Source organism: Perna viridis, chromosome 1 (assembly GCF_037379345.1).
Source record: "Perna viridis isolate PV_CMFRI_1.1 ecotype Kerala chromosome 1, ASM3737934v1, whole genome shotgun sequence".
In the NCBI taxonomy this organism is placed as follows: domain Eukaryota; kingdom Metazoa; phylum Mollusca; class Bivalvia; order Mytilida; family Mytilidae; genus Perna; species Perna viridis.
Window position 1 is genome coordinate 53,798,995 of NC_142445.1, and position 12,081 is coordinate 53,811,075.

Below are 12,081 nucleotides of genomic sequence, written 5' to 3' on the forward strand. Positions count from 1 at the left end.
GTGAATGAATCTCTTTGAAATTTATTTCAAGGTGCCATACCACCAAAGGAAGACTATGGTTTGATTTGGAGGTTAAGACTTGAACTTTGTAGGAATTAGGGCCCTAAAGAGGCCTGAAACAAGCATTGTCCTTATGTCTGTGTATTAACTTTAATAAAAATGAATTGATCTCATATAAATTTTACTACAAGGTGCCATAGCCCTAAAGAATAACTGGAATTGATTTTTGAGGTTGTGACTTGAGCCAAGTAAGAATAAAGGACTAAAAAGAGGCCATAAACAAGTTCCTTTTCTGATTTCTGGGCGATAACTTGAGTGAAAGGGAATGTATTGTTTTGAAACAGGAAGTTTGGGAATGATTTTGCAGGTTTTGACTGAAACCATTTCCGAATAAGGGGCAAAAAAATGACCACTTCAGTTCTGGTCAATTTTTTTTCCTGTGTAAAAAGTGTAATTGTAATTAAATCTCAAAGCTGTGTCAAGTTTGACTGATGTGTCAATACTTTCCCAAACTGTTCAGGTTATGTCTTTGCTGTGGTATCAAGCTGGGCTGTGCAAAGCATTTTATTTAAATATGTGACAAATATATGATGATTTATAAGTGATAATAATTCTTTAAAAAATCTCTTCCTTCTTTTCAGAGGGTGTTGTAGAAATCTGGCTCACATCAGAGGATTTAGGTGCCTATGGACATGACATCAGTGTAACATTACCTCAGTTGCTATGGAAACTTGTAGACGTCATACCTGAAGGTGCTAGAATGAGGCTTGGAATGACAAATCCTCCATACATATTGGAACATTTAGATGTGAGTATACACATCTCTTGGGAAACTTCTAGTGATAAATGATTAAAGTACTGAAATGAGTGTGCTTCAATCATGACCTTGTTATGATATTAACTTTATTAAATTATTTTTTTCTTGGACTGTGATCTACAAAGTCAGTGCAAATATTTTAAGTTGCTTAACAATGTGCACTCATCTTCATTTTTTATATCAGGAAATGGCTAAAATACTGAACCATCCTCGAGTATACAAATTCCTCCATGTTCCTGTCCAAGCAGCATCAGACAGTGTTTTGATGGACATGAAACGTGAATACAGTGTAGCTGATTTCAAACATGTTGTGGATTTTCTCAAACAAAGGTAATTCATTTAATATTTGTATAATGATGTGTTGTGTATCTTAATACGTTGTACATTTATATCAGGTGAAGAGTAGACCAGTACATTGAATATTTGGCATGAAAATGCTTTCATTTCACAGAATTTGCATTCAGTTTATATTCTCTAACAAATTCATTTTTCCTGCCTTATTACTTTTAAAAAGATAGTATTCTTATCATACATATTGTACAACTGAAACATTAGTGAATGTTGACTAATATAAATGTCTGAGACACTGTTTACTCAATTTTATCTATAACTGTACCATCAGTGATGGTTGCTTTCTAATAATAAGCTTTTTATTAAAGTATGAGTTATAGTTGCTTCTTTATTATTTTATTCCCTTGTTGTTAGTGCTGTCTGCACCTATACTCCATATACTTGGTGTTTTTGTCAGACTACTGTAAACCCTCCATGGGAATCATTTGAAATTTGGTTTAAAAGATTCAACTGTTGCTGAATTGTATTTTTTTATGATTTTTGTCTTTGTTCCTCTTCCATCTTATGCTGTATGGGGTTTGTATGAATTTTTATACAACTACAAATTTAGGCTTTAAGTGTCAGTCCTTGTAAGAATCTGGAAGTCGGTGAAACATGGTATGAAAAAACCATCATTTTGATAGTGTAATTTGGCTACTTGCACCATCAGAATCAAGGAAAATAGAAAAGATTGTCCATATCATGCTGGGCCATTGAGTTACAATTTCATTGAAATGCGCTGAAAATGAACATTTCAAGGGCAGATAACTCTGTCAAAAACCTAATTTTTCTAAGATTCTATTGAAATATTTTCTGCACAAAGCCAGTGATGCAGAGATCAAATAATTGTCTTTTTATGGATCTTGATAAAATGTTATAACAAGGTTCCAAACCACTTGAAGAATGGTTGTATTGAATGGTTTTTATATGACCACAAAAAATGGTGGTTGTATATTGGTGTGGCGCTGTCATTGTCACTGTTGTCCGTAGACACTTGACTTTCATGTGATAACTTGAGTATCGGTTGGTCTTTATGGAATTTTTTAACAAGGTTTCAAAATACAAAAGGAAGGTTGGTATTGATTTTAGGGTTTATGGCCCCAACCGTATTAGAAGGAGCATTTCATAGAATTTACTATGACGTAGCGTACCGTGTTGGTGTCATTTTTGGTAATGTCGAAATCGGCAAAATTTGACGTCTTTTTTCATATTGCGACGTACATCATTCTATAATTGTTACATGTAAAAAGAAGTGTGCTTTATTTAATTTTTTACATAAAAATAAAACACACGACATGTTTAATTATTTAATTATCCGATTCGATATTAATTTTTTGTACGTTTGGTCAATGGAAATGATCAGGTTACATCCCGATATGGTAAATAGTTTGGCATCAACCATTTAAGGATGATTTGAAGGAAATATTATCCTATGAAAAAATTTTAGGGATTTTGAAAACAAATTTCGAATGCACTAAAAAAAAGTAAAACACCCTCACTAAAACAGAAAGCCAACAAACCTACAAGCAAAAAAGTCAGTAGCACACCCCCACCCCCGGGAAATCATATTGTGAAAGAGTATAAAGTGAATCTTTCCTATTTGGTTTTGAGAAATTGCTGTTGATAAGACTGGGTAGCACGCAACGTGTAGAAAACGTCGGGAAAAAGACAATGTGACATCACAACATACGTGCGTATTTATCTACTATTAGACAATAAAACTCATTAATTTTTAGAATAAACATGATATTTTGAATATTTATACAGTCCAATTAGTGTGAATAAACTTTGGTAAAAATACTATTCGGTGTTATATTTTACAACCATAAACAAGAAAGTAGCCAATGGCCAACGTCGAAAAAAAATAAGATTTGTGACATAATTGAAAGGTGAGACATTTGTGACATTGTAATACGCTTTGATCTTATCATTACGTCCTGAAAAATATGACATCGTCTGCAGCACAAACTGCTCTTTCCAAAAAAGTTGGTTTTATCAAAATACGCCAAGAAACAACTTAGATATATTGGTGAAATGGGAAGCAAGCATTTCTTAATGTTACCTGTCCATGTATGAAAATGGACGTTCTTGTGATCGAGTAATGCTTTCCTTCCACAATTAATGGGATCTTTCAAAGATTTATAATTGTAATCCTAAAACAGCAAACATTTTCAAACATTTTAATATCTATATTGCCTTTGGTAACTCCACATTCTAATTGCAATATTTCGGTTTTCATAAACCAGCCCCGGTTCAATCGAATGTGACACCAACAACATACGCAACATCCATATAATGACAATAAAAGCATAGGAATGTCTATGATATTGTTCCACAATATTCTATACCACAATGGTCAGACTTGAATTGATTTTTGGGGTAACGACTTCAACTTTTCAGAAATTAGGGGCCTAAAAACATGCGTTTTCTTGATGTCCAGACAATAACTTGACTTATTGAATTTTTTTTTTTAATTGAATTACAAGGTGTCATATCACAAAAGGAAGACTAGGATTGATTTTTGGGGTTGTGACTTGAACCATGTAAGAATAAGGTAGTACTATATGGTTATGTCATTTCTGCAAATTTGGTCTCATTTTGTTGAAATAAAGCTGTTTTGAGGCAGTCCACTCGGCAAGTTTTTTTTTCATAAAAAAATACATATTTATCTAATCCGAAGTGTGTTGAGGTTCAAGTAATTTATCAGTAATTTAGTGATCATGATCATAAAATCCAGTAGCCATAGTAACATACTGAAAAAACTATTACTGAGTTTTAGTACCTTTGCAAAACCAACATCCAAATACTATGTTTTATAAAATATCAGGCACTTAGACACTAGCACAGGATGAAAGCAGGTAAAAATAATAACACCCTTTTGCTGAGGAGAGAACCTAAAGCGACAGGGGACTGAAACGTTCTGGATATCATTCTTCATTTGAATTACACCTGCTTACCATTTCATATATTATATCTGTCTATGTATAAATGCTTCACTACATTTAAACAATATACCCACCAAATTTTAACTTTAATATTAAGTTTTACAAAATTAGACTGGGTTAAATTGGTGTTTGAAACATAAATGTAACTGTATAGTACACTCTAAGGGGCCACAAATATTTTTGTCTCTGATTTCATGACGATAGCTTGTTTTTTTCTGGTCTGTTTTGAATGTTTTACTTGATTCCTCTTGTAAAAAATCCATGCATACATTTTTCAATCAGATTTCAGAACTTATGGTTTTCCAGTTATATGGGGCCAAAGAGGACCTTTATCTCTTAAACTGAATTTCAAATTATTGTGCAATATATTGTGTCCAAATGAGTTGTTGTGTCAAAATGAACTGTAAGTCCCTATGTTAGTGTGTCAAAACTAATATTTTGTCCACACTTGCCTCAAGTAAATAAAGTTCAAGTGGCTGTGGTTGTATCATGCTGCACTTGGTGAGGCTTTTAATTTATTTATGGCTCAACTAAAGCACAAGTTGATGGATCGCTATGAAATTGCACCATAAGGTTTTATACCATAGAGGTCAGATTGGGAATGAAATTAGGAGTTATGACCTATACCGTTTACTGTGGTGGCTGAAAAGAGGTGAAAAACAAACATTTTCCTAGTTTCATCGCAATTTGAGTTGAAGTATTGAAAGACAGAATTAAAAGATACCCTCATCTTTGTATGTATTGCATATTTCTTAAGTCTACAAATGTTAAAGTTCTTTGACAAATTTAATTCTGGTTGCTTTGTCAAAAATCACAGTAAAAGTTCTCAGCTGTATCTTCTTTTAATGTTGTGTCTAAACATTGTCCAAGCTGGTCAATTTTTGACCGCTGCACACCTATCAAGCTGACCCTGTAAAGCATTTCATTTTAGTACATGGATTTTGTGTTATTTTTTGAAAAGTGTTAATGGTAATGTGTAATTTGGTGTGAGGCTTTATCATGATTATTTTTACTGTTTGTGTCACTTATGCCTTTTGTCAGTATCCTTAGTTCTTTTAAATTCCATTCCAACATTCTATGCAATGAGTACTATGTTTAATGTCATGCTCTACATGATCTATGTTTCAATGGTATGTACAACATTCATCACTTGGTTTCTATACCTCACCACACATAGTGATGAGGTAATTTGTAGTACCACTCAGTTTTAATGGCCATGTGTGTGTCCATGTACCCATATGTCTACCTTCAGTGTTTTCCAAATGATAACTTTTCACAAATTAAGGAATTTTTTCACACTTTGCAAAGTTGTTATGTATTTTAGAAACAGATCTTGTTGCTGTTCAGCAAAGTCTGATTTATCGTTTTCATATTATTCTGTTTTGGTTTTTGCTGTCCCTCCATTTTGTCATTTCTAGATGATTACTTGAGAATAAATCTAAATAATTTTTTGCTTGACCTTTTCACAATTTTTAAGAACTACTGTATACATAATAATTTTTGCGGCTGCTAATTTTCGCAGAAACTGTCAAGCAAACATATATGAGGGCATCATTTGCAGTTTCAAAAAAAGGATTGGCTTTATAGTGTTAAAAATTAATTTCATGGGTACTATTTTTGGTGGTTTTCTGATCACTGGGAAAATAGCTAAAATTAGTACACAGTAAAAATTTGTATGATTACAATATACAAGACAGAACAAGTTGCATTTTCAGCATAATCCCAATTTTAGTTTTCATGTTAGTCTGTTTTGAACATGTATCATCCACCTTTTTCTGATTTCTGAATGCTACCATCAAAAGTTACAAAGGATTTTATTATAACTTCACACAGTTCATAAGTAACATACAATACTCATCAGTTTTACATATCAAGTTCTGCTGCTTTAATACTTTTGATTTTCCCTTGATTGATTGATTGATTGATTGAAGAAGAAGATTACCTCCAAAGACCATTTTAGATGATCATACTAGTACCCATGATATAAGTCTTTGGGTGTGCATATTTAATTACCTTACAATATAATTGGTTACTATTAATGGGAAAAAACGAATTGCTTTATTTTAATATGTTGATGCATGTATTCATCCAAATGTTATTCCTTGCATTGCTGTAAGAACCATTGAACATTTCTGTGTGTTGTTTTGCCAGTGTGTTATGAAGCATGACACACGAGAATAACTTAAAATTCATAATTTATCACGTCTGCTGTCTGTTATCATTTCCTTTTATTGTAATATTCTACAAGCATATCTGTTAATTGATTACAGATATTGAAAGTTCTTACAGGAGTTCATTGTTATGTTTTTCAAACAGGAACTATATGTACATTATACCCTGGGTAGGGGAGCAGGAGTTAAGGGTACCCTTTAGTAAGCAAATTCTTTTTGTTAGTTTTTCTTATTTAACCCACTAAGGCTATAGGTTCATGAGAGCTGTTGTCATAATTTGGCATTATTTACCATGTGTTGCTCTTACCTTTTAAGTACCAGTCCATATAAAATTCGGACACTGCCTTTGGTAAGGTGATTCATGGTGTAGAAAAACCCGCCTTTTTGGTCTACACATGCTATGCTTTTATGTGACAATAGTCCTTTCTCTATTTAGATCTAATTTTTTGATAAAAGCACACATTAACCTACCACTAAAATCAACCAAATCAAACAAAATCAAGAACAATAACTCTTGCAAAGTGCTAATTTCATGTACAATCTATATAAATTTTATCTCAAAAGTGCAACACCCAAATGAAAAACTAAGACTGGTTATGTGGTCAAGAATTGATTCTAAATAAGAAATATAAGTAAATTCCATGGGTTTTTAACTTGCATGAATCACCGCCTGCCTGATTTTTATAAAGACTAGTACTTAAAAAATATGTAACTTCTTTGAAGTATTTATTAGAATTTGTCGTCACCATTCCTTGTAACCTGATGATGTACTGAAGATGTACCATTCAAATGTTCTAAAACTTACTGAAATGAATGTACTTTGGCTATATTGTTGAATGTACTTTTTTTAATTCGTTTGTTTAATCAATAGGGTACCAGGAATAACCATTGCAACAGATTTGATATGTGGGTTTCCCACTGAAACAGAAAAGGTAATGTTTTATTGTATGGTTGCTTTCACTGTTTTATTGTTTAACCATTCATTTAAAAAACACAGTAATAATGGTATGCTTTTTTTTTTTTTAAAAAGTAGATATTAGATTTCACAGCTACAGGTATTATATGTATCTTATCAAAAAAAAAAAAGATGCTTTTCGTACCTTTGCATAACAAAAGCATTGGGGACTACAGTGAACCTTGTGTATGCAACATTTCAAACAATGCTGTGAACATAGTTCAAGTTTCCCTAGTCTGTGTGTTACCACATATATTGTTAAGGAGTTGTGATTTTTTTTCTAGGTTTTCCACTGAGAACTTTGGAAGTTCTCAAATAGATCTTTTATACAACCCCCAAAAAAATTGCAGTCATATTATGTTATGGAGCTTATGCCATCATCATACTCCACCTTGCATAGGTGTTATTGTGTCAGTACATGGGTATGGATCTGACTCAGTTGTTTGAATCTTGTTTTACAGCATATATGAATAGTAATACATTTTAATTCAATGAGAATTTTTTTTTTCTAAGATTTTTGGAAAGTATTTTCTCATATTGTATTGCAGTTAAAATTCAATATTGATTTCAATCCAAAATTATACTTTGATTTTTAACTCAAATTATTAATTTATATCTTTTCCAATTTTTGTAAAACTTAAATAAATTGTTTCTTTCTATTGATGTGAGCTCTCTTTCAATTTTTATAAATTGCTGCTTTTTCGTATTTTAGTTTTGGGCATTAATTCATACATAAATGGAGTGATTTTAGATTTTCTGACTACAGCAATGTCAATGAAACTTTGAAGTATTGTTTATTTATATTGATAGTTTTCTCTCTCTCAATATTTGTAAATATCTGATTTAACTGTTTAGAGATATGGGACTTTGTTCATTAAAAAAGGGGGATTTCACAGTTTTCTGACTATAACTCAATAATGGTTGCACACATTTTCATGAAACTTTGGAAGATAGTTATTACTGGTACTATTGACATTAGTTTCCTTTTCAGTTGAGTTGTGGGACCTTATTCATTTAAAAAGGTGGATTTCCCATAATCAAGCAATTTTCTTGAAACTTTGTTGAATTTTTTGGGTTTTTTTTTTTAATTGTGATATATTTTTATTAATATAAAAGTTCAGAGCTTTATCAAGCTTAAATTTTGTGTCCATGTTTGTCCGATCTGTTCAGGGTTTGACTTCTGTGGGTGCATCTAATTTTGCTCCGCATAGCATTTCATTTGTTAATGAAATTCAATAACTGGAAAACATAAAATAGGAATTTTATAAAAACTAAATGGGATCATTTCTCTCAAATTTCATAATTCATTTGATTTAATTACCAAAATAAATCAAGTTTTTAAGTCATTTGCAAATTACAGAGTAATTGACCTTGTAAAAGAAAAAAGTAATACAATGTATTGTCTTAGCTAATGTTTACTTATGTATTGTAGGATTTTGAAGAGACTATGAAGCTGGTGGAAGAATATAAATTTCCAAGTTTATTTATAAATCAGTTCTTCCCAAGGCCAGGAACGCCAGCTGCTAAAATGCCTAGAATTCCTTCCCAACAGGTAGATGTTACACATTGATTATGAATCAATACCACCTATCTTCCTAAGATTTTCCAATATTAAAAATTTCAATTCAAATTAAGATTATTGTATTATAATCTTGTCAGTATTCTGTTTGATTTGATTTGCATTAAGGATATGTTTTACAGCATATATGAATAGTATTAGGTTTCTGATTCAAAGAATTATGGATTTTTCTAAGATCTTTAAAAACATTTTCAAATATTGGATTGCAATTTAAATTCAATATTGATTTCTTCAATGGAATAACTTAATGGTTTGAATGTAAAGGAACTGTCTTTTGTAGGTTAAAAAGAGAACAAAGGCAGTATCAGAACTTTTCCAGTCATATACTCCCTATGATCATAAGGTATTGTCAATAGGCCAAGTAGAAGTGATTCATATGGGATTTTCATGAAACAAATTCTTGTACTTTTGTGTGAAGTATTTCCACTCAGATCAACCTTTTATTAGATCACCTAAACAAAACATCCAATGCAGCTAAAGTCATCTCATGTCATATTTTGTGAATTTACAAGGAAAGGAGTATAAGAGACCTTTACAGACAATCAGTTTCTGGTTGGTTGATTGATTGATTGATTGAAGAAAATTACCTCCGAAGACCATTTTAGATGAATATACTAGTACCAATGATATAGGTATTTACAGAACATTAGTTGTAAGCACCTCTAAAAACCATCAAATTTCTTTGCAGCTCAAAAAGCTCTTTAGATAGTGTAGTTCATTTAAGTTGCTGTTAAAACTCACTTCTCTGTGCTGATTCTAAAAAACTTAGTTTTATTGTTATACCACTAGAATTCAAAATAAAACTAGATTAAATCTAGTTACTAAGAGACATTTTTGCATGGCATTTAATTACTTCTTCGTCTAAGATTCTGGCAAAATTTGTATAAGGTGTGGCATATAAAAAAAAGAAACAGAGATTTTATTGCATTATCCAAGTATTTTTTACCTCAGTTATAACAATAAAAGTGTAAAGTTTACCATCTTAAGATTTAGTTTAGTTGAAATGCACAGTGAAAAAATGGCAGGAAAAGTTAGTTAAAATGCATTGTGAAAAAAAAGGCGGAAAAATTTTCCTGCACTTTTTCCCTTTATAAGCAGTCAAAAAATATTTAAAATGCATTATGAAAAAAAGGTGGGAAAATTTTCCTGCTCTTTTTTCCTATATAAGCAGTCAAAAAATATCTTCGTCATAGATGCTTCAGGATAAATTTAAATAGCTTTTGTCTTTTTTCTAGACGTACTGAATATATTTTAGGCAAAAATGACTAAATTGGGAAAAATGGTGTCCCACTCATTGCCTGATTCTTACACAGAATTGTACTTAAAAAGCTAGAGATGATCTTCAAATAGTCGCTTAGAAGTACCTATTAGTGCTCATTACTATAAATAGGGAAAATTGTACTGATTTTTATCTCAGAAATTACTTTGTTAGGAGTTATTAAAGGAATGGTTTAAGCTAAATCTCAAAATACAATTTGATTATTTATTCAAGAAAATCTTTACTGGTGTAATATTGATTGTCACTTCTGAATTTCCTGTGTATAAAATCAATTAAATTTCAGTGAATTAAAACTAGCAATCTAATTAAAGTGAAATTTTGAATACCACTTCAAAATACACTAGTTTTCATTATCTAACTGAAATTAGATTTTGAAAGTTATTCCCATGAGACATCCGCTTGTAGACAATCTAACAATATGTCAAGGATTTATGTCAGTACATGTCTGTTTCCCTCAAATCTATTCTGTGTAATGATAAAAATAATTTGATTAGCCAGTTAATAAACCTTATGGTAAAATCCTAATGGAAAACTGTTAGATCTTCGCATTAAGTAGGAGCAACATTGTAATCTAATTGAAATAAAAATATGAAAATTAGAATCTTTATTAAGTTTATTTCTTCCTACTACTAAATACTGAGTTATATTGAAGCCAGTTTTTTTATTTTTCTAGCCTTTGTTGGCTTGAAGTACTTTGATGAAATTTGCACAGATTGAGTTTTGAATTTATGGATTTCATTAGAGCCCCTAGGTTTTCAATGTTAATTTAAATTATAATAATTACTTCATTAGAAATTTGAATTTGTGGTTTGGCTTAACATAAAAAAAATTGTACTTTCAAGTTTTTTTCTCTCCAAGTAACTTTTACATTGTAACATGAAGTAATGTATGTGTTTCAAGAGTTGGTCATTGTTTTGTTTCATTATAGCTTAATGAAGTACAACATGTCCTTGTAACAGAGGTATCACATGACAAACAGTACTACGTTGGACACAATGAGTGTTACGATCAGGTATGTATACTGTCTAGCCTTTTTAAAAGGTTCAGGAAAGGTAATGTTCTTCCAGTTGGAACATTTTGCTTATTTAGGTTCCACTCTTTATAGTAATAAACACTCTATAATAATTACTCTATGCCATTCTATTTCCTTGTATGTTTTTATACAACCATAAATAATTCACAGTTGTATAATGGTATGACACTTTTATCATCTGTGTCTACAATTTCTGTGTCATTTTTCGTTGACACATGGTTTTCATGCAATATCTTGAATATTAGATGGCGAATCCAGATAAAATTTTACAAGGTTCTGAACATTCGTAGCTAATTGTAGGGTTATGGCCCTGACTATTTTTGGGATTATGGTAGAGGTAAAAAAGGGATTAAAAGCAAGCTCATCATATTATTTTTACATAACTCAATTATCTCTATAATATTGTGAAAAATTGTTCTATACCACAGACCATGCAGAAGTCTAACATTGTTTTTTTTAGATAATTTTTTTTTAATTAAGGGCAGAAAAATGCTGAATACAGGTTACACTAGTTTCCAAGCAATAGCACAAGTAGAAGTATGGATCTTTATAGCATTGCACTATAAAGTTCCATATCACAGGAGGCATGCTTTGATTGATTTTTGTATTATAACAATTATTGGTTAGGAATAGGGATAAAAAAGAGGCCGAAGGCATGTACTTTAAAACTTATTTATATAACTTAGGTGTATTGATCTCTATTTAATTGTATTAAAAGGTTCTGTATCAACAAAGTCAAACTGGGATTGATTTTGGAGGTGTTTACTATATACAGAACGAGGCCAAAAGTTGCCAAAAACTAACACATTTCTTGTTTCTGTGCAAAATACTTGATTAAGTACTTATCTGTCTAAGAATCATGCAAGCTGTATATATGTTGTGGCACATGAAGAAAAAACACAGAGATTTTATTGCATTATTCAAGTATGTATACCTCATAACCTTCAGAAATAATCATCATGAGTTTGTAAA

At 31.2% G+C, this 12,081-nt stretch overlaps 1 protein-coding gene across 3 annotated transcripts in view; it reads left to right on the plus strand.

Annotated features, from left to right (window-relative positions):
- LOC148629379 (threonylcarbamoyladenosine tRNA methylthiotransferase-like) overlaps positions 1-12,081 on the plus strand; it is a 28,576-nt gene that overhangs the window by 10,217 nt on the left and 6,278 nt on the right. For all 3 annotated transcript variants that reach the window (XM_088550009.1, XM_088549999.1, XM_088550015.1), the window contains exons 8-13: positions 642-808; positions 1,002-1,147; positions 7,135-7,195; positions 8,651-8,770; positions 9,078-9,140; positions 11,005-11,088. In XM_088550009.1, coding sequence (XP_088406135.1) covers positions 642-808; positions 1,002-1,147; positions 7,135-7,195; positions 8,651-8,770; positions 9,078-9,140; positions 11,005-11,088 — 641 coding nt within the window. The remainder of the gene's footprint in view (positions 1-641; positions 809-1,001; positions 1,148-7,134; positions 7,196-8,650; positions 8,771-9,077; positions 9,141-11,004; positions 11,089-12,081) is intronic.